A 25,553-nucleotide genomic window follows, 5' to 3' on the forward strand; every position below is an offset into this window, starting at 1 on the left:
TTCTAGGCCAGACTAGGTAACATAACAAAGATCCCATCTCAACAAACAAAAAACAAAGAAAAATATCTACACTCTCTCAAGATTACCAACCTTACCAGTTCACTTGTGGGTACCAAAAGGTCGGTTCAAGGTGGTAATGTTAAAGCTTTGGGATCGAGGAAATAGGACAAACTAACCCAAGCTTGACAGGTAAAACATCAGTCATTCCTGCCCATCCTCCAGCACTACTACATCTATATGCCTTCTGCTACAGAAAGAGGCATCTATTGGTAGTGTACTTATTTAGGTTCCAATTTTGAGTATCAACGGTAAAACTAACTTCTGAAGTTGTCTTTTTAATGGAAACTTAATTATAATTGCCTTTAAGTTCATTTTGTCTTTTGGGCCAAAATTCTCCAAATGTCAAGGGCTGACAGAGGATGAGGCAGCTATGTGAGAAATCATAATACTAAACTACAGATACTACAGTCACAGGTCTTGCCCTTAAGGCACATAATGATGTTCAAAACATGGATGATACCAAAGAATTTATTGTAAACATAGTGGCAAATACACAGAGGATAATAATCATTAAAAAGGAACTAGAAAATTACACATGTTGAAAGTCTGTGCTTTTTTTCTCCCACCACCTTTAGGTTAATGGCCAGTACCAACATTTTTGATAATGAAATACTTAATAAGATAGTTCATTTTCACATAATTTCGTGATTGTATCTTCATCTTAATTTCAATATCAATTATTGTTCTCTGTTTTAATCAATTCTGTAATGATCTGTAGAATCTTGTCATCTGAGTGAAAGAAAAAAAAAAAAAACCCATGAGAATAAATTCAACACTGGCTAACTTTCCAATGTATACACACATAAACAAGAGGCATTCTCTTTAAAATATTTTCTTAAATTAAGAATACAAAATCAACACCAGCAATATTCACTATAGTGCTAGAAATGCCTATAAAATATTATTTGTTGTCCTATAAATGTTAACTATTATTATAGTTACATTATGCCTAATTCACCAACAATGACAACAAAAAAAATTAACATTTTGGAAAAAAGGCAACATTTGATTATGTATAGGCTAAGGTTCAAAGACATAATGTGGTATAAACTTGTTTCTTCTTTGTAAGAAACAATTTCTTTAAAAATTCAAGACAAGATGTTTATTTCTTAACTTCTTCACCTGGTTGAAATATCCTGTAGGTCATCCTATTGACTTTTCCATTGTTCCTCAGACTATGGCAGAATTTCCATAAAATGGGCAAGGAAGAAGGAACTGTTATCAGTTTCTTCATGTTTAGTCCAAAGGAAATAAAAAATTCTAACAGGGAAGTGCCCTTGGAGAGGTGTCAATGGAGAAGTGCCAGGCTTCTCTACATAACAAAGGGATCCAATACCCATTGATTTGACAAACAGCAAAGAGAGGAGGCATTATTTGCTAAGGTAGTTTTGTTAACAACTACTCTGAAACTGTGACTTCCTAAGAATCTCATAATTACTCTTTTAGAAAAGTTGTAATTATCAGGGCTCCAAGATTGAATTCTACATTTATACTTGGTTTCAATGCTGTGGATTTCAGTGGTTGCAATGGAAATTCTGACAACTCATGTGATAGCGCGTGGGAAGCAGAGAACATCAATTAAAAGACAGTCTCTTCCTACAACTTGTTTCTAATCAAATCTATAGATATAACCACCAGTTTACAAGAAACACAGGGACTAGAAAACATGTCAAATCAAAGCATAAGAATGTAACCAATCAAAGCCTAAATGTGGAACATTCCATATCAGAAAAACAACCCAGATTGTTATAAAAAATAAATGCAGTTTGTTAATTTTAATAAACTGCATTTAAAAGGGGGCAATGATAGTAAAGCAGAAGTGTAAAGAATAAAAGACTGAAAAAAAATGGCTACAGGTTTCTCCTATAGAGATTAGTATGTGTGGGTCAGGGCTTTGAACCCTGCATTTTAAGAAACTGTCCGGATGATTTTTATAGTTTGGCAAGATGACTCAGGTGTCCTTTTCGGATTTCTGTTGAAGGATAATGTATTTATTTTACACAGATTAACAGTTTTGCATTTGTGAGAAATGTATGGTAGATTCAACCTAACAGAAAGTCCCCAATTCTTATTTTTTAAAATTAACTATGCTGCTAATTTACTAGGATGTTAATAAGTAGCAACATTTTATGCTTATTTTTTATTTTCCCCTTTTTTCTGTGAAATGGTCAGTTTAGAAGCAAAGTTTAGAAGAGGTAGGAGTAAACTTAAAGACTTTTTTTTTTTTGATAATGGGGATTGAACCCAAGGGTTCTTAACTACTGAGCTACACCCCCAGCCTTTTTGAAACAGGATATTGCTAAATTGCAGAGGACCTTGCTAAGCTGTCTTTGAACTTGCAATCCTCCTGCCTCAGGGTCCTGAGTCCCTGGAATTACAAGTGTATACCACTCTCCCCACATAAACAAAGAATCTTAAGAGAATACGTAAATTGTGAATAATCACAAATTATCTGAGTTTGATGGAATTCAGCATAAAATAGATTTTATCAAAATATTTTTTAGTCACATGGAATTTATGACTTCAATGTGCTATAGTGTACTCTAATATTAAAATAAATTATAAATTCTAGAGTCAGTCTTTCAGACTTTTAGGCAGTTTTTCTACACATTAATACATGCATGTTTGTATCTTTCTCTCTCCACACACACACACACACACACACACACACACACAAAAGTGTATATATATACACACACACTGTCTTCCACTGTTATTATAATCAGACACTTACTTTCAAGGGACATCTTTGGATTTTCAAGCTTTTTTCTTAAAACAGAATCAATGAGAATTCTTAGCTGCTTGAAAATTACAGCTATCTTTACAGGGGCCTGATGAGAAAAGATGACAAATTGGACAAAATTGATCCAGGTGAATATGAGTGTGTTTAAATTAATCAAGACTATATATCTCACATCTTACCTGCTTTAGTACATCTTGATTTTTAACATAAAACACAATGGGTAAACATTAGCAAATTACTTCTAGCAATTAAGCTAAGCAAACATCTTGATATTCTTATTAAATTTGATATGTATTCCCAAAATAAAGTAACTATTATTCCAATAACTTCTTATATAACTCTGTGGGAGTTAAGACTGAAGTTTGGAGAGGGAAATTTTTTAATAGCTTTATTGAAGTATAATTTAACAAACCAAAAATTTTACTCATTGTTAAGTATCTAATTTCAATGATTTTTAGCAAATTTATAGAACTGTGCAACCATCACCACAATCCAACAATAGAAATTTCTGCCACTTAGGCTTCTTTGCATGAACCAGATAAATTTAAAAAAAAAAATTTTTTTTTGTATTGGGGATTGCACCTTGGGGTGCTCAACGACTGAGCTATATCCCCAGCCCTTTAAAAAATATTTAGAGACAGGGTCTCACTGACTTGCTTAGGGCCTCACTAAGTTGCTAAGGCTGGTTTTGAGCTTTCAATCCTTCTGCCTCAGCCTCCTGAGAAGGAAGGATTATAGGCTTGCGCCATTGTGCCTGGCCAGATAAATTTTTTAAGTTAAATGTAAAATTCACCACTACAGTCCTGGGCACACAGCTATCGTGGTAAGGCATAACAAAATTTATTAGATTTGCTTAGTTTAAGTTGGTCAATGTTGATGGTGCTACAAAGAAATAGATGAACTTATTGCCAGAAATAAGCATATCTAGACCTAATTTTTTTTTATACGGAGAAGAACTTGACAATATGTATTAAAAACTGAATCTGATTTGGCCAAACGCAGTCGAATGAGTGATCCTGAATTTGGGGATTGATAATTCTACATCTGAATCTTGCTTTATCAATAACCAATCCATGTAATCTAGAAAAGTTCTTTAATTTCTCACTGTGCAGCACCTCTATAGAAAGGAAATTATAAAAATTAACAAGGTTAAGATATTATATTTGAGATGATCCACATGAAATTTACTATTGACATACCGAACACATGACAAGTTAACAATTGTTACTGATAACATATATATTCTTCATCATAGCAAAATAATATGATTTCTAAATTTAATAGATTTAAAACCATATAGGCAGGATAAAATAAGGATGTTGTCTATTTTAAGTCATAAGAAAAAATTAAGCAAACTTTAATAAAAATTTAAAAATCTACTTCAATGGAACTAGAAGTTGAAAATTTTTATGTAATGAATAAAATCAGCTGTGCTGTGTACCTGAAAATAGATCCAGCCATCAATAGAAAGAAGACGTTCTCTGTGTTGAACTTCTATATCACCACCAAAAAGTAAAACTGGAAAAGGGGTTATTAGGGTTGTTTCCCTCAGATACACTCTGGCATACCTTACCTACATAAGAAAAAAAGGGGGGAGAAACAACTTCACAGTCTAAAAACAAAAATTCATTTATCTGTTTCATATAAGCATTTTTCTATAATGTTATTCTTTTAATTCATTCTCTAAAGCTACACTTTCATTCTCTTATGTGCATTTTTCAACTCTGCAATAATCACTATTATCACTTGTGTATAAAAAGGTATTTTTAAATATTATCTATAAGGTTGAATTATATACCTTGACCATAAATGAAACTATATATAAGCTATTATCTAATGATATTAAATAATTAATGTCATAAAAAAGTTACAATTTCATTTCAAAGTTTCTAGTTTCTAGAAAAATGTTTAGTCAGTCAGTATTTTCTCATATTTTATATTTAAGTTTGGTGATAATTTAAATTGAGTTTTCAAACCAGTCCTTGAAATAATGGATCCTTGTTACTTTATAAAGGTTAAAAAATATAATAAAGGCACTCCTTTTCTAATAGGAGAAGAAATATGTTTCAATTTGATATGTTTTCTTTTCTTACTGCCTTAAAAATGAGTCAATACAAAAACAACAACAAACCCAAAAAACAAAATATAAAGGAAAGAAAGTCATCTTAATCTCTACCATACATTTAAAATAAGAAAATGGAGGAGCAATGTAGCTATGATTCAGAAAGACTATTTTAACTGTAATCTATAAATATTTGCTATTAAATTAAGTGATACTATGACTCACACTCTTGCCCAGTCATCCATAGTTCTACTACTCCAACCAAGTCTCCCCTTATTTGGAAATGGAACATACAACTTGTTCTTTTTTCCCTTTTGAGACACTACCTTTTAGTGAAACCCTGAGGGAACCAATACATTACTAACCAATATCTATCTGTTATAACTGTCTTTATTCCAACAACAGAAGGTGATGATCACAGCAAATTTTACTATTTTCCTCTTATTAAATGAAAAAGAAGTAAGCATTTTGTTTGCTTGAGAAGTTACGTATGTACATCTAGATTTCAAACATGAAAAAGAATAGCTCAATTTGAGAAATATGTCAAATATTTGTTGGGATGTAACTTATTATAAATGACTTCTAGAATAAAGTCCTGAAAACTAGAATTTAAGAACGAGTACCTTCTCCTGGTATAAGAGCCATCCATAAGTTTGTAAATCACGGTTTACTGAGGATGGATGTACTTGTGCTTTGCCTTGGGCTGTTTCCACGATGCAAGCCAATTTTTCTGTAACATCCACTGACTTTGTATAGATTATCTTTCCCACATTATCATATAGTCCAGCAGCCAAGACAGCTTTAAGAAGGGCAATTTCTTGGAAAGAGAGGGTCTGTGAGGCTCTGTTTTCTTCCCAGCTGGTAGAAGTTGAGGAAGATGAAAATCCTGCAGCTTTAACCAACTTTATTAATTCCTGCTTTACATCCTAGATGGGTTTATGTTTAAAAAAAGACATAATCACAATTAATTAAAAGAAAAATTTCCAAATAACCTTGTAATTTGTATTACTATTTTCCATAAAAACCAGACAAGATGCCAAATTATTACTTAGTTGACTTCTGCCCAAATTAGGGTACAGAAAAAAGATACTGGAAAGTTAAGAATTATAGCCAGATCTTTCACCATGGTAAGATTTTAGATGTCATAAAACATAAGCATTTCTATGAGAACTGCTTCAGTAGTATCTCTTCTTTTTTTTACTCAATGAGGATGGTCACAGAATAACATTGAGAAAGAATTAAAGAGGAAACCTGATCCCAGACTGCAATTAATTACTTTCTCTACCTTTTGTCTCTGGGAATCTCACTTTAATTTCCTAAAGAACTTTGACAAAGTTTACTAATGACAACTTTTTTAAATCTAAAATTGTTATCTAAAACATTTTTCTACCTTTAATAGTGTCAATGAGTTACTACAGGAAGGATGAACATTTTTCAAAGTATACAGGATATAAGTAATTAAAAGGTGACATTTACACTTAGGATATCCTTTAGGCTTTTGCTTTGTGGTTAAACAAATGCTGATTCCAGGGGGAAAAAAAGACCAAACAGCTGCTGTAACACCAAAGTTGGCAAAGAGATCTAAAACCTTACAGGTCAGAGGAGGTGAAGAAAAGGCTCAGAGAAAGAAGGCAGTGAGAGGCCTTGGAGGCTGGAAAGATTTAAATTAAAGGAGAAAGGGTTAAATTGAAGAAACTGCCACCTTTGGGCCAAGCAACCAGAATTTCCACAGATTGAATCCCAGTCAGTTGGCCCAGAAATGGTTATTTTAAAATGCAAGAAACTCTATAGGATGATTTACTTGGTTTGTTAAAAAAACAAAACCACAAACAAACAAAAAAAGACAAATAGGAAAAAAATGAGAGAGGGATATACCTATAGATTAAGAGACTTAAGGGATGTATCAACCAAATTTAATGGGTACTCCTTGTTTGGATCATGATTTGAATTAACTTAAAAATTTATGAGATTATTGGGTATATTTAAACACTATATTTGATAATATTAAGGAAATTTTAAAAAGGTGTGAAAATATTAAGGAAAACAAGAGTTGCATACTTCAGATATACATAATGATTTGATGTCTTGGGTTTGCTTAAAAATAATCTAAAGGGTAATTAGTAGAAGGAGAATATAAATAAGACAAGATTGATCACATATTGATAATTATAGAAGCAGGAAATGGGTACATGGAAGTTCATTATAGTATTCTGTCTATATTTTGGTATGTTAAAGAAAACAATTTTCCAAATTCAGAAGAACTGTAAATTATGCTCCTTGGACTTTTTTTTTTTTTTTTTAAGTGGAACAGAGATTGATAGGAATTAACTATCCTGATTCCCATACCAGTGTTTTTTCTAAGAAAACACGTTGCCTCTTTAAAAAAAAAAAATCATTTCCCAAATATATATGATTGTTAAGTACTATTTTAAACCACTATCATCATACATCTTGGTTACCTGTTGGAAGAAACTATTAAACACAATATTTATTTATTAAATTCTTATTACATATCAAGCAGTATCCTAAACATTCTCTACCCCCCGACACAAAAATAAGCCTATTACAGTTTTCCATCTGATTCTTAGAGAATTGTGTTAATAATTACCTCTAGGGTTAACAGGGATGTTCTATTAAGAAAGTTCCTTCGACAAAACATGATTTCAGATCTATAGCCTCCTTCTTGCCGTGCTTTCTTCCATCTAGGTAAATGAAATGGTAATAAATGAATAGAGCTTACGTTTTCTTTCCAAGCTCTCTTTTTCAGAGGTAGTAACCAAAGTAAGGTTTAATAAAATTATAATCATGTAAAGAGAAGGGTTCTTCCTTTTTATAATTTTATTTTTAAAATATTTCTTTACTTGTAGATGGTCACAATACCTTTATTTTATTTACTTTATGTGGTGCTGAGGCTCAAACCCAGTGCCTCACACGTGCTAGGCAAGTGCTCTACCACTGAGCTACAACCCCAGCCCTAAATGTCTATAATTTTAATGACAAATATTTCATTTCTTAAAAAGTAAATAACCTCAGGTCATTAGCATACTGATACCACATAGATTATTTCTTTACCCTAGATATGCATTGTAGATTGTCAGATGGTCTGAATCTGCCATAGCCAAAGCTGATTTTGCAAGATCTGCTTCATCTTTTCTACCAATTGGTGTGGTAAAAGGAGACTTCTCTGTCATAACTGCTGCCAGTGTTGCCTATCCATAAATAACCAAATAATTTATCATTAGAGAAGTATATACTGAAACTGATTTATAAAAGCAAATCATAAACAATCACACCTTATTTTCAATACAATATCATATTCTATCACAGATAACTTAATTTTTTCACTTTAAGTAGTAACTTTCAGTTTCATTTTACAAAATTTAAAAAATGCGTTATTTTATTTTTATCTTCTCTAGGAGGTAAGGAAAAGGAAGCATCTAAATCAGAGAAAAAAACTGAAAATGCATATAAGTGGGATTTATAGTCTGTCATGTAGGTAGAGGCAATCTCAGAGTCATAGCTCAGTTATCTTAACTTCTACACTGCTAAATAATAGATGGCAATGCCTTTTAAAAAATATGCTGGACTTGTTGCAACTTTTCAGATACACTATCATGGTAGAGGTAATTTTCTGAATTTGCACAATCCTGGTGAGTAACCCGTCATCCCTTCTTCTCTCCCTTCCTTCCTCTTTCCCTCTCTCTCTTCCTTCTTTTCTCCTTTTGCGGTGCTAGGGCTCAAACCTAGGGCCTCATGCTTGGTAGGCAAGTGCTCTGCCACTGAGTGACAACCCCAACCCCAAACCTAGTTTTAATTACTAAGGAAAAAGAGAAAGACTAATGATTGTTTTTAAACAACCTTGATTTATGTCCAGAAAAGGACACAACTTGATAAAGGCAGTGCAGAAATATGTGCCCAAAGATTCAGACAGGTGTATGGAATTTATTAATTATGAGATATTTTGAGAAAACAGAATTCTGATAACTATTGACCCAGAGAGAGAACACAGATAAAGAAAGGAAGTAAGTTTTGATTTTACTTCTCAAAATCTGTGGTGTTTAAAACTTTCTAAGAATTATCTAATTATCTAAATTCAACTAAATAGATATTTCAGGTGGGTAGTCTGAAATCCAAAGTCCAGACAAACCAAAGTCACACAACAGTACCTATAGTACACTTAAGTGAATGAATAGATTTTCAAGTATATAATATAAAAATTGTTTCCAAACTTGACAATTTCCCAGCAAAATGATATTTAAAGTGAAGTAGCAGTAACATCATTTCACTTACCACTGGATCAAGACAACCAAATATGGCACCAAAAATAAGCATCTTGCCAATTTTGACATTCACAGGTAAAGCTGCAAGATGTTGGCCCAATGGGGTCAGTTTGGGTTCATTTAATTCACAAGCTCCAATTTTTCGGAGTAAATTCATTGCATTGCTAATTACTTGAAGCTGAGGAGGATCTAAGGCTTTAGATAGGAAATCCTCAGGAGAACCAAGATTGCATTTCTGCAAGATTGAAAAAGAGTGATAAAATTAGTATGTGAGCAGAAAGAATTAATACTACACAAACAGAACAAAATTTTGAGTTCAGTAAAATTCTGAGTAAAGGGGGTAAATGTGTAAGGTTATCCTATAATTTTTTTTTGTAGTGGGGCTGGGGGAGATGTGTGTGTTTGGGGGCAAAGGTAGAAAAGAGGATGAGATCTTCTAGTCCACATTTTTGGTTTCTTCATTACAGATTTTTTTAAAAAATGTTTTTTTTTTAGTTGTAGATGGATGCAATACCTTTATTTATTTATTTTTATGTGGTGCTGAGGATCAAACCCAGTGCCTCACATGTGCCAGGCAAGTGCTCTAACACTGAGCCACAAACCTAGACCCTCTTTACTGATTTTTATAGTCAAAAATCTAAGGAAAGGAGGATATTACAGATATTTCAGTCTAAAAGTCCTTGGTCTATGTTAGGGCTTTTCAGTCTCAGAATTATTTGTGCTGGGTAGTTCTCTGTTTTAGAGGGAGCTGTCCTTTGCGTTATTTAGATGTTCAGCAGCTTCCCTCATCTCTACCCACTAGATACTAGGAGCATTTATCCCCTGCCAGTTATGAAATCCAAAAAATGTCTCTGGAAAACTCCACATGTCCCCCTGATAAGAACTACTTATCTAGACTGTATTTTAATAAACAGGCTGTATTTTAACATGTAAAATATGAGTGTCTAAGGCAAAATCAAAGCACAGTGGATTTATACTTACAGAAAGTAGAGAGGGGCACATATTAAAGCACAAAATACTTGAAAATCTGAAGTAACATAAGGCAAGACAAGTTTAGGTCTTTAATTTTCTTATAAAAAGGGGTGAGAAAAAATTCATCCAAGGTCCTAATAACAAGTACCATAATATGAAGACATAATTCTTCTAGAGGTACACGCAAGATTTCAGGAACAGAATAGTCCATAAAGCCTTCAAATCTGAAAAATAAGATAATATTTTATCTGGAATGCCATCCAGTACTGATTTGTGCTTTTTGAATTTTGAGGGTGCCATACCTTTCTCTTGTGTACAGTCGGAAGCAGAAGCCATCTCGGACCCTCCCAGCTCTCCCCTGGCGTTGCAGAGCACTTGCTTTACTGACAAAAGTTTCAACCAAGGAACTCATTTGACTGCTTTCATGGTACCTAAAGAAATGTTTTAGTAGAAAATATGCAGATAACTCACATCAAAATTGGAAAAAGCTAGAAATATTTAACTCTTTATTTGAAGTTTTTAACACCAAATTAAAAGCTCTGGTACAAGGAAAAAAGAAAAGTTTGTTTAACTTATCCCTTCTCAAACTAACAGATTAATTATATCTGGAATTAGATTAGATCTAATTGACTAGATCAAGGAATCTTTTATTTTAGTGGAATACCTAGTAATTATGTAACAAAAATTCTTTGAAACAGTTTGAGAAGTGCTACTGTCAACATTAAAATTCAGCATACCTTTCACAAGATAACAGGTAAACACTGAAAACATTTCCTTAAAGGTACAATCAAGAATTTATTTTTTTATTGACAGTAATATTTTTTAAATATTGCTATAGTTTCCTAATATTTAGGATAGTGTATATAGATTATAATAAAGTAGTAAAGGTAGTATATCCAAATATGCAATATAAATTTTAAAGTATTTATAAAATACTAAACATTTTGTTGAAGATTCAGTTAAGGTTATGTTCCAGTTACTGTACAAGGCACTTTGAATTAGGATATTTTCATTTTTCTCATTTACACATTAAAAAACCAATGATTAGAAAGTTTTTATTTTGAAGATTACAAACTAGAGATTTAAATCCAGCTCTGACTCTAAAACTTATGTCCTTTTGTTATTATCCCACAAATAATGTTTTAATTTTAGAAACAAAAAAACTATAAAAATTAACGTAAAAATTTTTTAGCACTTTCCTAAGAGTAGTAGCACAATGGCATTACTTATGGTAAACCCCTTGAAATGAAATTCTTAACACTTAGCCTCAGACATTTTAAAGTTTCCTATAGCTTTTCTAAGGCTTTTTGCTTTGGGCAGAATTAAGACATTTGGGATTTTCCCTATATGATTCTGTAATTTCTCCTAAAAACTCGAGAGCCCCAAACTCTTTCCAGGTTAAAAATGTCTTGATCTGGGAAATTCAAACTTACTTATTTTCTTTTGTTCTTCCAGTATCAATTACAAATACAACATCTGGAATAGTGATACCCGTCTCTGCAATATTTGTTGCTAAAACAATCTGAAAATAAACAAAATGCTAAAACATTTAAACAACTTTCAGCAACATATCATCATTTAAACTTCTTTAGATAGTTTGAGCTGATGAATTTTTAATTTTGTTTGTTTTTGAGACAGCATCTCATTAGGTTACCTAGGCTGGTCTCAAACTCATGGGCTCAATGATCCTCCCACTTCAGCCTCCCAAGTAGCTGAAATTACAAGTGTGTACCACCATGCCCAGAAGAACTGATGAATTTTTAAGTGAATTTCAATTTCATTCTCAAAAACTTAAAATTTGTTATTATTTTGTAATTAATTTGCTCTAGTTTCATCAGCTCAGCTTATTAAAGTTGATTTTTATTATAAGGAAAGTAGCATTCCCCTAATTCTAGTCAATCATCTTAAAAATGAGAGAAGTAGAATGGGAAAGTGGGTCAGTGAATGGAGACACCCCAGGACAACCATTCAAAAGTCTTAGAAGAAAAAAAGAGCAGATGACTGACAACTGGTTGCTGTCCTGGTTCTGTTATATCTTTGCTTTGTGAGCTTGGGCCTGAATTACCTCACTTGTAAATTAGGAGGTAGGAATAGATGGATTCTGTGGTCTAAAATCTCTAGTTCTAAAATTATTAACACTGATTGTTGAATAGTGCAATCTTCTCATTTTTTATATTGTTGTTGAATACTTAGAGATAAAACATTTAGGAAATTCTGGGTCAAATCCAATAAGTATTGCTCTATTTCTACTGTGTATTTTGACATTGAATAATTGCTTCTTATTCACTTATTCCAAGAAATGAAACGCAGATTATTAAGAGCTGGATGGGACCTATGTGATCATTCTATTTCAATAGTGTTTAATTTTTAATTTTTCTTTCTTTCTTTCTTTTTTTTTTTTGGTTAAGAGATGGAACTCTTCAAACAAAATCTTACAGGGAAGCCCAAATGTTAAAGATCAGAGCACTGCCTCAGGATTCCTATAGTTTTCAAGGCATAGTCAGAAGATCATTGGTTTAATGCAAGCCTTCTTAAAGAGGAGAAGTGAGGTTGAGTAGTTGTCAAAGACTACACAGATGGTGGCAGTTTAGGGACTAGAACCCAGGCCTCTTGTGCTACAGTCAAGCTCTTTCCAACAGCTATATGTTCCCCATAGTTCCTAGATTGTGCTCATCTTCCCCCACCCCCACTTCAGAGAACGTGTTCAAAATCTGAGGAACTCTTTGTCAAGCATCTCTTCATTCAGAATCCTGAAGAGAGGACATAATGAAAATACTGAGACTATTTCCGTAACTATTTCCATAATGTAATGGTCTTTGTACTACAAAAAAAAAAAAAAAAAAAAAAAAAAAAAAAAAAAAAAAATCAGAAAAAAACAGCTTAGAAACAGGAATTCTCCTAGGTTTTAAACAGTTCCTGATATCCAATTTCCTTCACAATGCCTTCTTGGGAAAAGCAGTGATTTGTTTTTTTCACAAGCAACATCCATGCCATATTTTCAACTACCATTCCTGTCAAATCTCGTCCCTTTAATAGCACATAATGTGAATACTCAAATACTTGAGTTTTAATATTGGGTTCACTTCTGACTCAAGTAGAGCACTAGGAGTCATGATTAGGTACTTAATAACTTCCTTTGATCATAAAAAGTCATAATGCTTTCATGAAATAGTAACAGGTGGATCACTATAAATTCAATGTACTGAACTTTACCTTCCTGACTCCTGGAGGAGGAAGTGTGAATGCTGCTGCTTGATCTTGAGTTGAAAGAATAGAATGCAGAGCTATCACCTTATATCTGAAAGTTAAAATCATAGTTCTTAGCAAGAGTTTCTCTTTAGAAGACACTGCAAAGAATAACAAAGTTTATTTGCATATAGAAAGCAACTTTCAAATGGTTTATTATGAAAAATTTAAACACACAAAAGTTCACAGAATAGTTAAATAAAATCCCATATAATATGAATAAGTTACAGTCTGAGTATCCCTTCTTTGAAATGCTTGGGATGAGAATTGTTTCAGATTTTTAAACATTTAAAACTTGGAATTTTATATTAAGGAGGCTCAAATTGTATATGAAATATGGGGTCTAAAGAAGTTAAAACAATGTCCTAATGTCAACACGAAAACCATTAACATACAATAGTAAACTATATCAGAACAGATGAAGGTGACTGAATATGTATGGATGATAATTTGCAATCTTGTTTTTTTTTTTTTTTTTTGGGCGGGGGGGGGGGGGAGTGGCTGTGATTGGGGATTGAACTTACAGGCACTTAACCACTGAGCGACATCCCCAGCCCTATTTTGTATTTTATTTAGAGATAGGGTCTCACTGAGTTGCTTAGTGCCTCACTGTTGCTGAGGCTGGCTTTGAACTCACAATCCTGCCTCAGCCTCCCAAGTCGCTGGGATTATAGGCATTCACCACCTTGCCCGGCTTCTTGTTGAGTTTTTATAAGTCTAAGTGGATTGGGGGAGGAGAGTCACCATCTTATGCTTAATCAGAGGATTCTCTCTGCTTAATCATACTAATAAAATAGAACAAATGCAGCTATAGTATGTATATATTTTACTATATAAAATGCTATAATAGAAATGTTAAACACAAAGATTTAATTCACTGATTACAATTTTCACTTAAGGTGAAAAGACTGAAAACTCTGATTAAGACTTTAATTGTATCAAACATTTTTCTATCTTAAAATTACAAGGAATACAATGAAGATTTATAGTTACCGTTCAGAATAAAATCTTCTATCATTTGACAGGAGATCATACAACTGTTGAATATGAGCAAGACCTGGTAAAAAGATCAATACTGCTCCTTCAATATTTCTGAATTGGGGACTTTTGTCTGAAAAATTTCAAAAGATAAAAAAAAAGCACATAAAATGTTAATAAAATACCGAATAGAATGATGTTTTATCAAAACAGAGAGACATTAGAAATCTACCTAAATATACAAGAAGCTCCAAAATGAGATCCAGGTTGATTTTATGAGGATTCATGTAGAAAATAGCATGCTGAGTGCGGTTGCTGTACTTCGTGTAAAAAGGATTTAAATCAGCACTTGCTCCAGTGTGAACTGGGATGTGTTCCTAAAAGAAACCCAAACACAGAGAGCTGAATGAAAACATTAAGTATTTTTTTAAAAAGGAAAAAAGGATTTATTGCATCCATTCAAATCTATTTTCCCCATTGTTACCACTACTTTTGTTAAAACACAGCAAAAGTACAATTTTCAAGTGGAACAAGTTTAAAACTTCAAATCTCTCCTATAATTTAATTTTATCCAGTTCTTAAGAATAGCAAAACCTATTTATTTTGGCATGTTTTTACTAAAAGAAAAATTGTAGAAAAATTTTATAATCATTCTGTGGCAATTACAAAGCAGTCAGGCCAAGAGAGGTCATAATAACTTCTTAATAAGGTAATTTATACCTGCCTCATTCCTCCTACATTCTACCTCAGCTACTGAGTTCCAACAATCTCTTTTGAAATAACTAAATTTTTCTAAAGTTGTTTTTTAGTTTGTAATTTCTATCTCTGGAATTTTAGAGATTTTAGCTTTTGCTTTCTGAGGTTATCTGCCTTTTAATTAAAAGATAAGGTAACTTTAATTTTGTGTTTCCATCAGTTTGGATATTTGCATGAAATATAAATAAGATCACAGATGTAATCAAAATGCTGGATGTTGTACCACTAGTTAAAATGTGGGATGACATTGGTTTCCTGATTTTTCTAAAAAAACACAATTGAGACTAACTCCCTGGGAAGAATTGTGCTTGTCCCAAATGGCTTCACTGTATACCTACGGTTGGCTCTTGCCAGGAGAGAGGGTACTAAGAAAACCAATTGCAAAGATCTAGATTTTGGGCCTTCACCATTCTAATCACCTATGGTGAAAAGACAAAGTAGATAAAATCACTATAAATTTACTCCTCAATAATTGATCACTGCTATGAAATTGTTATAAAAGTTGCTTATTTACATAGCCCTTGATTTTATGTGTTTAAATGGCCCAGAATAAGGTAAAAAAAAAATTAAAATATTACAAATTAAAGACTGAAACAAGATTTTAAAAAATGATCTTTAAAACTTACTCAAACTCATATTTGTTTCTCTTCTACCAAATTATACCCAAATCTACTGTGTGAGCCATGAGAAACTCACATGGCAGGTTATGCCCTGGATATCTCAGTACTAGATTTCTTTCAAAAGATTTTCTTCTTACCTGGTACTTTTTTATTCCTCCAGCTTTGCCAGTAACATTAATGGTTATTTCTTCTTCCTCCTCCAGAAATTTTTGACAATATTCTGAGTCTTTTTCCAATACAAAGCCTGTTTCTTCTATTATATCTTCAAGATGAAAAACCTGCATAGAGCAGGCATAGAAATGGGTGAACCCAGATTCATTTCAGAAATATAATAAAGAGAAAAGGGGATTACCACCTTTTGAATGCTACCAAACTAATTTAGATTATAAAAACAATTTTTTTCAATATTATTTGGGAATGAAGAATTTGGTTAATATAGGTGGGTTTGTCACTTAAGTCTCAGGAAAAATTATATTATAATGTATTTTTTAAATGTGAAAATGGCTACCAGAGTTCAGCAGCTGAATTAAAAAAGGTAAGCATTAAAAACAGGCAGAAAAGAAGCTTTGAAGACAACCCTAAAATTGAGAGTGGGTAAAAAATGAGTTTCTCAAAGCCAGGTCGCCACTCTCAATCTGGATATAATGGTTTTGATGTGGAACTAAGTTTCATGTTCTGTAGCCCTCAGGTCAGTTGTCAGAACACTCCTTTCCATCCTATCCCCTCTCAGGCAAGGCAGCACCAGCCATGTCATTCTCAAGGCCCTCTTCAGGCCCTCTCCTGACTTGCAGAACCCTAGGAATACTCTGGGGTTCAAACTACAAGGGACCATGTTCGGGGAATGCAGCTTCTGCTTACACACACACTACAAGAAAAACTTACCTCAACAGGATAACTTCTTCCTGAAATTCTAAGAATAGGGCAATGTGTGAAATATGTAGAAAACTTTTCACTGTCCACAGTGGCACTCATCAGAATCAAGTGTAGATCAGAACGTTTCTGTAAAATTTCCTTCAAGATAACCAGTAGGAAATCTGATTGGACACTTCTTTCATGAACCTAATATAAATAATCAAAATTAATCATATGTAAGGTGTAGTAAGGGGTTTAAACAATCAGACACTCAAATATACCCAAAGTTAATCAATTATTCAAGTGTAAAGTCACTTGGTTTGGAGAGAGGGAGCTGTATGTTTAAAATAAGGCAGGTCCTTAGAACTGAAAATAAGACCAGTCTTTATAATGAAAGCCAGTGAAAATCAGTACATAATGAACACCATTTGCCACACTGCAGGCGTCTACCCTAGGATATGGCTTGGCGATCAGACCAGATATGGCTGATAAGACCAGGTTGTCTCTCAAACTTCATGTAAAGAAAGGAATGACTCCTAACTCTCTGCCATTAATATAAAACTCTACTATCACCACTACACAAGACAAATGGTTTATCCACTACATAGGAAAAATAGAGATAATCAGTATCAATCTGAAAGGGTCACTCTCACCATCCACCAAAAAGAATTTTATGCCCTTTAGGGTAGAGCACTGTAAATCTGCTATATAGCACAGACAAGGTATATTCTCAGGACTTAACAAATATCTGCTGAATGTATAAGCCTATCTTCTTTCTGTATTCTTATTTCTATACCCTTTTATAACAAATTGAAGTTACACAAACATAAAGTACATATAGTAATAAAATTGGTTTTGTCAATTCACTGGCTTGGAAGGTAGGCAGTAGTGGTTAAGTGTTTGAGCTCTGGAATCAATTATTTGGGTTTGGTTCTTGGCTTAGTGATTTTGGGAAAGTTACTTAAATATCTCCAGGTCTATTTCTTCTTCTATAAAAAGAAAACACAAATTATGTAAACTTCATAGAGTTGTTCTAATAATCAAATAAGATAAAACAAAACCCTCAGAACAGAGCCTACTAATCAGTACTACTAATTCTCAGCATTGTTTTAGATGCTGGAGATTTAAAAACAACCCTGACAGTTCTCTTCCTTTAAGGATTTTTAGTCCTAAAGAGGATATTGTAGGGCTGGGATTGTGGCTCAGTAGTAGAGCACTTGCCTAGCACATGTGAAGCCCTGGGTTCAATTCTCAGCACCACATAAAAAAATAAATAAAATAAATAATATAAAGGTATTGGGTCCATCTACAACAAAAAATTCAGATAATCAGGAAGGGTACTAAGAAAAATTGCCAATAATTCTGAGAATTGAAGGATGAATTTGAGAAAGGGCAGGGGGAGAATGAAAAGAAAAAATAAACAGGATGAGAAAGGGAGGACAAAGTGTTAGGTCAAAGGACACCAGCATATAAAATCATGGTGGACTCACAAGGCCCTATGTTCAATCAATCTCTAGTACCAAATAAATAAAAAATAAATAATAAATATGATAGAAAGGGAGATCATAATGTACTTCAGGGGAAAATAAAAACAATGACTTAAGCATGGGATGGGAGATAGACAAAAGATGAAACTACAGACGTACTCCAATAATAACTGTGTAAGACCTTGTGAACCATGTTAAGGAGTTGAGACTTTATGCTAATGAGTCAAGGAGGGTAGTGATGAAAGCATTTTAAAGCAGGAGAATCATATGGTTTGAGTTTTATTTTACAAAATAATTGCTCAGGAGTCTGAGGCAGGAGGATTTAGAGTTCAATGTTAGCTTCAGCAACTTAGTGAGGACTTGTCTCAAAATAAAAAATGAAAAGGGGATGTAGGTCAATTGTTAAGTACCCCTGGGTTTAATCCCTGGTACCAAAAAAAAAAAAAAAAAAAAAGTAACTGGCTATAATGTGGTGAATGTAGTGTCGGAGAATAAAACTGAATGCTGAAGTTCAATTCATGAGAGGATTTTATAGTAATAAGATATGGTGGTCTCATACAAGGGTGATACCAGTGAATTTACAGAAAAGTGAATAAACTTGAAAAAGGCAGAATAAACATGAGTAGGTAAAAGGATTTACGGAACTTGGGAGAAAGAATTTTTCAGAAACAGCTTGAATGTTTTTACTCTGGGGGTATGACTAAGTGATTGTGAGGATCATTCACTGAGATTCAGTAGAGAAGAAGGGCAAGATACAAAGAATGAGTAGAAGAGGTGATGCTGAGTTTTGGTAATGCTGTATTCCAAGTTCCTGAGACTGAAGGCATCTAGAAAGTAGCTGGATATTTACATCTGAAGGTCAGGAAGGAGACTGCCTAATGGATGACATGAATCTGGCCATCAAACAGATGGTAATTTATACAGATAAAGATTACATAAAAAAAGTTAAGGATATAAAATAGAACTAATAAAAATATGTGGATTATTAAGTTCACTTGATAGGTGTTCAGAAATTGTATGTAAGTATAACAGCAGCCAGCAAGTTACTTAATTTACATTGATTATAAACTAAAACTAATCACACAATTCCCCAGTGAAAGGCCAGGAATACTGTTCTGAGCATCTTCATAAAAGAGTCCTGTATAATTAATGAACTCTGTCCCAACATCTCTTACATTCTTTTTTTTTTTGTGGTGCTGGGGATTTGAACCCAGGGCCTTGTGCTTGCAAGGCAAGTACTCTACCAACTGAGCTATATCCCCAGCCCTCTTACATTCTTATACTTAACATGAAAAGGAATTTCACTGGGCTTATTTTATTCTTACTCTACTGTTCAAGAGGTTGATGGTATCACAGGGAAGGAAGCTCAATTCTGTTAATCATGTCTACAATATATGCTAATACCAAACATCAAAGAAAACAGCTTCTGGAAGTTGGTCTGGTTTTCAAATTATGGTTCATCTGGATTTATATTTACCCAAGCAATTTTCTGCCAATAATTTGGGGGTTTTAGAGAACTTACTGACTAGCTGACAGAAATAATTTAACTCACCTAGCAGTAAATATTTCTCATTACAAATATATTTTTTGCCTCGTTCTGACTCTTGATGATATGGATATAATCTAGGTCTGGGCCATGTAAAGCCACAACTGTGACACTCATCGTCCTGTGCACCCTATGGATAACCCTTCCGTGAAGAGAGAGTTACCCACAGGCCTACTAAACTGCCATCTGGCCTCTTTCTAACATATCAGTGATAAGGTACAATTTCTGTACCCAGAAATTTCCTAAGGAAAAAAGACTCTTTATATAAAAATTCCTATGCTTACCTATTACCAAAATATAATTATTTTTTCTATTTTAATATTTCCTAACCAAAAGGAGGAAAACAACCAAATAATCTCCGCATTGTTGATTAATTAAAAATCAATGAATGACTAAATTTTTACTATTGCTTTCTGAACTCAGTGAATTAATATTTACAAAAACTTCACAAGAGAAATTTTTAGTATTTTCTGAATAATAAAAATGCTACATATCTTATCACTTTTTGAAAAAAAAATAATCAAATTACTTTATATATACTCGGCTAGTATGCCATTTAAAATAATCATAATGTGAAACTTGGCATAATTCAGTGTGATCCAATTTGATTCAAGTAGAGGTACATCTAGAGAGAAAAAAATGACATATTAATGATTTTTTTTGTCTTTTGTTTTAAGAGTTAGAGCAAACCTTACAAAAACTAAATGTGGAGATGAGAGGCAGCAGCATAGTGGTAAAGAGCCTAGACTAGTATCAGAATGACAGGGTTGAAGTTGTTGAACTTACTGGCTACCTGAACTTAGCAATATGTGACATGTATGTACTTGGATTTCCTCAACTGTAAAATAAAGATAATATCCATTTCATTAGGTTGCTAAAAAGATTAAATGAATTTATATGTGTGTGTGTGTGTGTGTGTGTGTGTGTGTGTGTGCGTGTTGGTATATGATCCTTTCAACAGTATCAAGCATATGCCAAATATTAAAGAGCATTATTAAATAATTAACATGAGACAATGGTTAGAGAAAATTAAATAATTATCATATGTAAAATATATGACAGTAAGCATAAGACAAATGTTTGCCAGTATTAAAGCAATTTTTTTTTTTGTACAGGGTAATGAACTAAAGGGCACTCGACACAGCAGCATCCCCAGTCCTACTTTGTATTTTATTTAGAGACAGGGTCTCACTGAGTTGCTTAGTGCCTCGCTTTTGATGAGGCTGGCTTTGAACTCTTGCTCCTCCTACCTCAGACTTCCAAGCCACTGGGATTACAGGCATGCACCACTGTGCCTGGCTATCTTTGTGCTTTTAGTTTTTATTTTTGCAGTCTTGGGAATGGAACCCATGAGCATTCTACCTCTCAGTTCTTTTTATTTCGAGACAGGGCTGCTTGCCAAATAATCCAGGCTGGCCTTGAAATTATAATCCTCTGGCCTCAGCCTCCGGAATAGCTGAGATTACAGGAGCACGCCACTCTGCATGGTAGATGTAATATCTTTTTAATACAAAAATGTTTAGAATTTATTTGGACACAACTATAGAATTTACTTACTTCATCAACAATAACATGAGACACATTACTTAGAAGACCATCTTCTTGAAGTTTCCTTAGCAAAACTCCTGTTGTACAATAAAGTAACCTGGTAGATTCACTAGCTCGAGATTCCATCCGGATTTGATAGCCACACAAAGAATTCTGAAAGGAGAACACAAAGCTGTGATTATATCCTCAAATGTAATCTGGGAAATAGGCTGTAAAAAGTAGAAAAAACAGGCTAGGGGCTAGGGATGTGGCTCAGAGGCTAAGTGCCCCTGAGTTCAATCCCTGGTACCAAAAAAGAAAAAGAAAAAGGAAAAAAAAAAAAAAAAAAAAAAAAAAAAAAAGAAGCATAAGTGCTGATCTTGCCATTATACAGAGTAGTCTAAATCTATTTAATGCAATTTATTATCATCAAGTATTTTCCCACAGTTTCAATTACATAAAGCTAAAAAACTTTGTTCCATTTAAGGAGTTGATGCAAAAAGCTGTTCACCTGGCTTCAAGTACCATTTATATGATTATGAAAACATTAATAAATGTTGAATTAATTTCCTACTATATTATCTTGGAGCAAAAATACTGAGGTATTCAGGAACAGAATTTTAGAACAGCTTCTGTAACTTTGTATGCCGTTCCACCAAAATCCTGTAAAGCAGCTGAATGCAATGAGTATCACACCTAATGGAAATTTTCAAGTCCCATCCATTCCTATCACACTTTCCTACTCCTGAAATCATTCCTTTGTTTTGTATATATGTCTGTCATCCCTATAGTTGGAGTTAAGAAACTTTCTATCCTCCCTCCTATATTCTATAACATAAACCCAAACAATTAGTTAAATAAAAAAAAATAATAATGAGAAGGTGCTCATTTTAGAGATGAAAATATTATATGCCATCTCCAGAAAGAAAAATTCAAGTAAACTGAAATTTATATGAAGCAGAATTTGTTATACTTGGTTCTAACCAGCTTAATTAATTAATTAAATAAATCCCTATTCTTTATAGTCAATCTGGTTAAGATTTGGTCAATTTTGTGAACATGAAAGGCATGACAATAAATAGTTGAGTCCTTTTTCCATTTAAAAAAACTGTGGTTTGAAAATAGTTTAGAATTTTCATCTATGTTGTTTTTCCCTTCTGCTCTTTAAAAAGAATTAATAAAAATCATTCAGGAATGCATTCCATAGAAAAGATTTACAAAAGATATGAGTAAAATCTGAATTTGTCTATGTATTTTGTTTGTAAATTTACTTTGTATGTAAATTATTTGAACATTCAATTATAAAGGTAATAAATTTTTCTTTTACATGAGAATTTTAATGACAGGATTAGTGATAAACTTTTCATATGAAGGACAATAGCATAATATCCTATCAGTGAACACATGAGAAGTGTCCGAAACATGCTGTACAACGAACAATAACAGCCAGAATCAAATATGGTCCAGGTTCCAGCTGGATCCCAAGAGCAAAGATAAGTAATGTCGTCACTCACTGAGGAGGAGTACAATATCTTACCCTTCCTCCAGGTCCATTTTCACAGCCCAGTTCATCACACACTCTGGTGGCTAAACTCACTGCTGAGATTCTTCGGGGCTGGGTACAGACAATGTTACATTTGCTTGTTTCCCACTCATTTAGAAGCAAATCTTCCAATAAAAAATGTGGTACTTGAGTGCTTTTACCACTCCCTGTTTCACCTGCCACAACCACTACCCGGTGCCTTTTAAGGGTTTCCACAATTGAATCCCTATGTTTGAACACGGGTAACTGTTGTCTTTCCTTTAGAAGTCTCTGATATTTAGGTGTGCTTTGTAACTTTCTGAAGAGGTTTCTAATAGGTTCCAAATCTTCTGCATTTGCTGACTCCAAAGACAGTTTAGAAAAATCCTCATCAGAAACTAAATTTTCCCAAGATTCCTCAGGATCTTCAGAATTTTCTCTCTTATTTTCAGAATGCTGTTGTTGCTGTTGCTGCTGCTGTTTCAATTTATTCAAAAGTTTGGCAATAAAAAGATCACGTGGCTTATTAGTTTCCATTTTATTTAATTCTTCCCTTTTCTTTTCTGCATCACTCCACTCCAGCCAAACATCTCGGTAAGTGGGAGGGAGTAACTGATGAACAGACTATAGGGGGGGAAAAAAAGCAGTATTTTATTTTCACTACTGAATATCAAAATTCAGCAGATCAGAGCTTAGAAGGATAGTTACATTCTTCTCAAAATGTTATTGAACACACTAGTAAGTTACTACTTTAAGATACATATGCATATGATGCAAATTGATAAGTAGCATATTATTTTCCAGTTTCTTGACTTACTAGGTATATGATTTTGCGGGGAGTAACTTTTCTGTGCCTTAGTTTCTGCATTTCAAAATGACTAATAATAGTCCCTTCTTCATAAGTATATTCTGAGGTTAACTTTAAGCCAGTACATGCAAAGTGCTTATTCCTAGAGCATGGTACTCTACTGAATAAATGTTTATTATTTATTCCTACAGTGGTGCTATATAAAATGTAAATAAACCACAGAGCACTTTAAAAACATACAAAGCTCCCTTTATATTTTGGCAGTTGTAGAAAGTTATAGATCAAAGTATTTTAAATGAACTATATTGGATGGAATCTAATTTTATGGTATAAAAGAACCCAAAATTCTCTGACATTGTCATTTTTATCAAGTAAACACAGCTCACGATACCTTATTTTGCAAAATGAAAATAATGTCATTACAAACTTGGCCAGAAATCAGAACTATTGTTAGGAGTTCTACCTAATTAGCATCTAAAATTTTCAATGGTTCAAACGTTCCATGAAAAAACACATACATTTATTAAAAAAAGGAAATGCTAAAAAAAAAAAAAAAAAAAAAAAAAAAAAAAAGGAAATGCTAACAAGCCAAATTTTAAAAAGAACATGCATTCTCTTAAAGAGCTTCCTTCAGTTGTCCTTTATTTTAATCTTTCCTCAAACCGGAAATATATAATTCATTATAGCCCAAAGTTGAAAATGGAACCAATGTCTATAATGTTTAAAAGAGACAATATAAAGAGAATTAAAAATTCTCTTTAATTCAAACCAACTTGCACTTTTAATCTGTAAATTAGTATAGCTAAAAACTGGATCAATCAAACTGTCTCTTTTGGGCTTCTGGTCAAAAGAGAGAGAGATTGAGTTGTGTTTAGTGGTGAAAGGAAGTCAAACTATAAATATTCAGAAATGGAGATCAATTAAAAGAAGCAATCAGTAAATACTACCTTCCATATACACACAGTCTAGTGTACAATTTTACAATACAGGTTTAGTATCGCTCATGCATTGGGTGACAAAGATTTTAGATTTTGGAATATTTACATATACATAAAGAAATATCTGGGGATGGGACTCAAGTCTAAACACAAAATCCATTTATGTTTCATAAATACCTTCCACACATAGACTGAAGACAATTTTATACAATATTTTAAATAATTTTCTTTGTAAAGAAAAGTTTCATGGTATAGAATCTTCCACTTGTGTCATCATGTCAGTGCTCAAAAAGATTTAGATTTTGGAGCACTTCAGATTTCAGATTGGAAATGCCTAACCTTCATACCCATTATTTCACAAATGATTTTTGAAGCCCCTAGGTGTAAAAAAATCTCACCTGTCCTTTCACTAAACGATACAGGGCTAAAGTAGCTCCCAGGTGCTGAGCTTGCATGCCATCCTCTGTTAAGATTGTAGGGCATACTACTAGGACATCATCATCAGACTTAATTACTCTTACCCTACAAAGAAGTCAAGAAAAAAAAATTTTAAAGCTGAGGTTAGATCAATAAAGTGAGAAATCCATTAATAATGAACTTAAATTTATATTAATTATTTTAAAATTTTCATGGAAGGTGCTACATTAGATAATGATTTATATACACTAAGAATCTGAATGTGGAATCAATGTTTCCCAAATGAAAAGTTTCATTTTACATTTTTCTAAAAGTCTTTCCAGTAAACCAGAAAAACATACCTACATTTCCAGTATCTACCTACTGGGACTTTTTCAAAGGAAGGATTTGGACTCTTAGGAAGATTCTTCCTAACCCAATCGATTAGAAATTGTTTAGGAGATTTTCCAGTCCAGCTTCGAGCAGTGTAGTCAAAATTTCTTACATCATGAGATTCTTTCTTTTTTTCTAAAAGGGAAGACAAAGAATGGTTCTTTAAAATGGTCATGCAGTAATATAAATTTTCTTTAGAGTGATCAAAGTCCTCTTGCCTTTGGGAATAGCACTTCTTCTGGAAGACAAGAGAAGAAAGGACAGACAGAAAGGTTTGCTTTTCCATAAGTGATATAATCCTCTTAGTGAACTAGACCATAGAAAATTCTGCATCTTCAAAAGAAATTGTCTTGTTGGGCATTGTGGC

At 33.2% G+C, this 25,553-nt stretch overlaps 1 protein-coding gene across 1 annotated transcript in view; it reads right to left on the bottom strand.

Annotated features, from left to right (window-relative positions):
• Nucleotides 1–512: 512 nt before the first annotated feature.
• Nucleotides 513–25,553, bottom strand: part of Dhx29 (DExH-box helicase 29) — a 45,078-nt gene continuing 20,037 nt past the window's right edge. Inside the window, exons 9-27 of the mRNA XM_047555981.1 lie at nt 25,156–25,321; nt 24,796–24,919; nt 22,667–23,275; nt 21,160–21,303; nt 16,600–16,776; nt 15,855–15,995; nt 14,574–14,718; nt 14,357–14,474; nt 13,331–13,415; nt 11,551–11,639; nt 10,420–10,548; nt 10,266–10,341; nt 9,156–9,380; nt 7,938–8,074; nt 7,474–7,567; nt 5,489–5,791; nt 4,245–4,376; nt 2,795–2,891; nt 513–789 (exon numbers count right to left, since the gene is read on the bottom strand). Coding sequence (XP_047411937.1) covers nt 734–789; nt 2,795–2,891; nt 4,245–4,376; nt 5,489–5,791; nt 7,474–7,567; nt 7,938–8,074; nt 9,156–9,380; nt 10,266–10,341; nt 10,420–10,548; nt 11,551–11,639; nt 13,331–13,415; nt 14,357–14,474; nt 14,574–14,718; nt 15,855–15,995; nt 16,600–16,776; nt 21,160–21,303; nt 22,667–23,275; nt 24,796–24,919; nt 25,156–25,321 — 3,047 coding nt within the window. The 3' untranslated portion in view covers nt 513–733. The remainder of the gene's footprint in view (nt 790–2,794; nt 2,892–4,244; nt 4,377–5,488; nt 5,792–7,473; nt 7,568–7,937; nt 8,075–9,155; nt 9,381–10,265; nt 10,342–10,419; nt 10,549–11,550; nt 11,640–13,330; nt 13,416–14,356; nt 14,475–14,573; nt 14,719–15,854; nt 15,996–16,599; nt 16,777–21,159; nt 21,304–22,666; nt 23,276–24,795; nt 24,920–25,155; nt 25,322–25,553) is intronic.

The sequence above is a fragment of the Sciurus carolinensis genome, chromosome 6 (genome assembly GCF_902686445.1).
Source record: "Sciurus carolinensis chromosome 6, mSciCar1.2, whole genome shotgun sequence".
Taxonomy (NCBI): Eukaryota; Metazoa; Chordata; class Mammalia; order Rodentia; family Sciuridae; genus Sciurus; species Sciurus carolinensis.